General features: G+C 33.6%; 1 protein-coding gene across 1 annotated transcript; it reads right to left on the bottom strand.

The window, feature by feature from the left end:
- ARR9 (response regulator 9) lies at positions 1-1,943 on the bottom strand. Its single transcript, XM_021426360.2, has 5 exons — positions 1,503-1,943; positions 1,287-1,396; positions 1,099-1,176; positions 600-670; positions 1-470 (listed from the first exon to the last, which is right to left on the bottom strand). Exons 1-5 carry the CDS (start codon positions 1,603-1,605, stop codon positions 173-175), a joined length of 660 nt encoding a protein of 219 aa, XP_021282035.1. The 5' UTR covers positions 1,606-1,943; the 3' UTR covers positions 1-172.
- Positions 1,944-3,628: the final 1,685 nt, after the last annotated feature.

Genomic DNA, 3,628 nt, shown 5'->3' with positions numbered 1-3,628 from the left:
TTTTTCAACTGTTCGTTTTCATGTAAAGATGTATACATGAAGCAATTCTATCTCTACACTCCTATAGAGCCTGTATACCAACTCCAAAAAAAGAAAAATAAAAAGGAAAATTTATCTGAATTACATTGTTCAGAAGAACAGAGTTTAAAACATTTTTCTTGTCCACATATGGTTATACCACAGTGGTTATGCCGTTGTATCTACGTCTTGTTCTCTCAGGCGAAAGCCCCTCTTCTATGGCCTTTCTCTTGTTATTGCCGGATTGTTGCTGTTGTTGTTGCTGCTGCTGATGCTCTTTGTTTTCTTGTTGTTGGTGTTTTGGTGATTGGAAGACTGATTTTTCTTCTTGCTTCTCTTGTTTTTGGAGTTGATCCTTGGATTTGGTTTTCATCATATGAGGCTTAAGCTTATTCAAATCTGATAACCTGACAGGCTTCAAGAAAAATTCTTCTGCACCTTCTTCTAAACATCTGGCACCAAAAAAGTTATTCCAACAAATAAGGTTTCACCTCATAAATCAAAATTCCCTGGCTGCCCACTTATTTTCCAATTAAAGCAATATCAAAGTACTAGTATTATTTGATTTTTATCCATTTTACCTGCTGATCCTTGAAGGCACATTCTCAGATGACATGATAACTACCGGTATGTCTCTTAGAGAAGAAGATTCCTGAAAATTCAAAGAAGAAAAAATCCTGTAAACTTCTGAGATCTATTTCTTGTGATGAAAACTACTAGTTCTGGACAATAAGCAAATCAAAGAAAGAAATGGTAAATCATGAAGTCATGTTGAACCTGATTTTGCTATGGTGGGAAGCAAGTGGGCAAAATATTCCAAAAGATTTTTCCATTGACATTCTCAAGCAAGTGGCAACAATAGGACCCCATACTGGCAACTTTTTTTCATTACAATATAGTATAGTACTAATTTGGCAATTGCAAAATCTCAAATCCAGAAAGATTTTAAAACAAAAATCCCAAAATTTTCTGGCTTTAAAAAAAAAATGGTCTGAACGGGTAATAAAAGACTCAAAGGACAGGAAGAAGGGAATACAATGATGAAAGAGAAAAGAGACAAAGGATAGAAACAAAGCATACCTTGATTTTCTTGAGCAAATCATAGCCTGTCATGCCTGGCATACAATAATCTGTAATGACAAGGTTCACTTCAACTTCCTGCACACACCACAAAAAACAAGCAGAAAAATTTTAGAAAACAAGTAAAAAGAAACAAAGGCATAAAAAGAGTGGGGTAATCTCAGATATTAAAATAGAAATTACCAAACCTGATGATTGTTGGGAGGAACGCAGGGTGTGGGTGTACTTGGGTTGGTTGTGTCATCTTCATGTAAACCCAGAAATTCTAAAGCTTTACTGCCAGAATCAACTGTAGTAACTGCCAATGGAATCCAAAAGGATATAAAACCAATCAGAACTGATAAAAAAAAAAGCACAAAAATCAAATAACGATGGAATCCATGAAAGAAAATTTTCCCAAGTACCTTGATATGAAGAGGTTTTGAGTAGCCTTTCAATAAGTTTTCTGTCTATGATGCTGTCATCGACAGCCAGAACATGAAACTGTGACTCTGCTGCCATGCCCATTGTTCCAATTCAAGATCCAATCCCAAGATGCAAAGATGGAATATGTATTGAGGAGCAATGGGATTGAGTTGAGAAAGATTGTTTGTGTGTTTTTCTAAGGGTTGGGTTGTTCTCTTTTTCTTCTGTTGTTGTTGTTGTTGTTGTTGTTGATGTGGCTCTATGGGTTCTACGGGAGAAGGTGAAGAAGAGAAAGAGTTTGTATTGAAATAAGACTGACCACAATCCACACCCCACAAAGCAAGATCCGACCAGATTTCATCCCAAATCTTGCAAATTTTCCAAGTTGATTGATTTGAATTACAGGGCAAGCAATGGGGGAAAAATAAAAAGAGGATGAAAAATAAAGGATAAAATAATGAAATAAATATAATGGGGATTTTAAGGAGAGACGGGGAGGTGGTCTTAACTCTTAATTCATTTATATATTTATATATATATATATATATATTTGTATGCCAAGACCATGGAGGGAGAGAGGGAGAAAGAGGGGCAAGTACTAAAAGAAAGGTTATGATGTTAAAAATAGATACTAATAACAATAATAATAATACTAGTGCATATGAGAAAAGAAAAATGAGAGAGAGAGAAAAGTTTTGGGATGAAAGCAAAAGGGGAGAGGTGAGAGGGATGGAAGAGGGTGGGAGGGGTAAGTGGGGCCCATCAAAATCCTCCCAAGAGATACAGGTGATGTCAGCAGAGGCGCCTTTTTCCCCCAAATGTGAAATCATGTGGCGCTTACCATATCCTGAGCAGGTGGGGGAGTGGTGGCAAAGAGAGGCCAATTTCTTTTGATTCCCTTTTCAGATTTGCTTCCCATGCATGCCCCCCATCCCCCTTATTCTCTCTCTTTTCTATTTATTAATAATATTCTTTGTCAAAATGGTGAACTTCGTGTAAACTCTCTAAACTCACCAATGTTTGTCATGGTCAGCCATCTATCTTCCATTCTTCCATCTCTCATCTCTATTCACCCATTCATTCATTCATTCATGCATCTAAACCCAACATACTTTAACTGAAATGATTGTTCATATTCCATTTTATTGACAAAATCTTTTGACATTTGTCTTCAATTCTTCTTCTTTTTTTTTTAAGCTCTAGGAAGGAGAGAAAGAATAAAACATGAAAACCCAATTCTCAAGTTTTTGGATACTTAATTTCTAATCAACCCTTTGGATGAACTATTTATTCAACTTTTTTAATTAAAATCTCTTCTTTTTTTTCATAAAGCTAATCAATTGGATTGATCATGAATGAAAATAAAATTCCCCTTTCTTCCATTGTTCTGAGTCATTGTTTTGGAATTTGAAATTGAATTGACAACTTAAAAAGTTTTTTTTCTTCTTTTTAAATATTATTTTAGCTGTTTCATTTTTATATGACACTATGATGAAGCAAAATTGTACTGTTTAAACCATTACAAACAAAAAGATATAAAGAAAGAATAAGCTATCATATTTATTAATGATGACAGTATTTTAGTTATGCCAAAAGAGCAAAACTTTCCAACCACAATCTATAAGAAATGATTTGATCAAAATTTAGACTGCATTTTAGGTCAAACCCATTGCTGATTATGTTTTGTAAGCTTTAGGAGTATCCAATATCTTTGATGCTCCGCTTCAATGACTTCTTTTCTCTTGTTCGGCCGGCTCGGTATTGTGACTTTCTCTCTCGTTTTAATTCATTTGTGAAGTTTAAAAACCTCATCTTCCATATTTAGAAGAATAATTCTTATATTATATACATTAAAAGAAAATTATCTAAATAATAAAATTTTTAAATTTACAAATAAATTTAAAGAATTGTGGCACGTCTTATATTTAATTAAATTGATATAATTACTAAATAGAAGCCCGTCAATTGTATAAATTCATTTTTGAAATTTAACACTTTAGAGTGATATATAGAAAGATAAGTTAAAACTTGTTGCTTTTCAAAAAAAAAAAAAGGTTAAAACTTGTTAATATATTTTTTCCAAAACAAAAAATTGTACATAGGATCATTCCACGAGCTCTGCCAA

This window comes from Theobroma umbraticum, unplaced genomic scaffold, assembly GCF_002168275.2.
Source record: "Theobroma umbraticum cultivar Fairchild unplaced genomic scaffold, ASM216827v3 scaffold_147.0, whole genome shotgun sequence".
Classification (NCBI taxonomy): Eukaryota; Viridiplantae; Streptophyta; class Magnoliopsida; order Malvales; family Malvaceae; genus Theobroma; species Theobroma umbraticum.
This window is presented reverse-complemented; position numbering and strand designations above follow the sequence as displayed.

Bases quoted from the DNA above. Each gene is read 5' to 3' on its own strand.
- ARR9 (XM_021426360.2), bottom strand. From the start codon at position 1,605: ATGGGCATGGCAGCAGAGTCACAGTTTCATGTTCTGGCTGTCGATGAC. The intron at 1,397-1,502 runs GTACTTGGGAAA...TTCCATTGGCAG, and splicing joins CAAAACCTCTTCATATCAAG to TTACTACAGTTGATTCTGGC. The intron at 1,177-1,286 runs GTTTGGTAATTT...TGGTGTGTGCAG, and splicing joins TTCCTCCCAACAATCATCAG to GAAGTTGAAGTGAACCTTGT.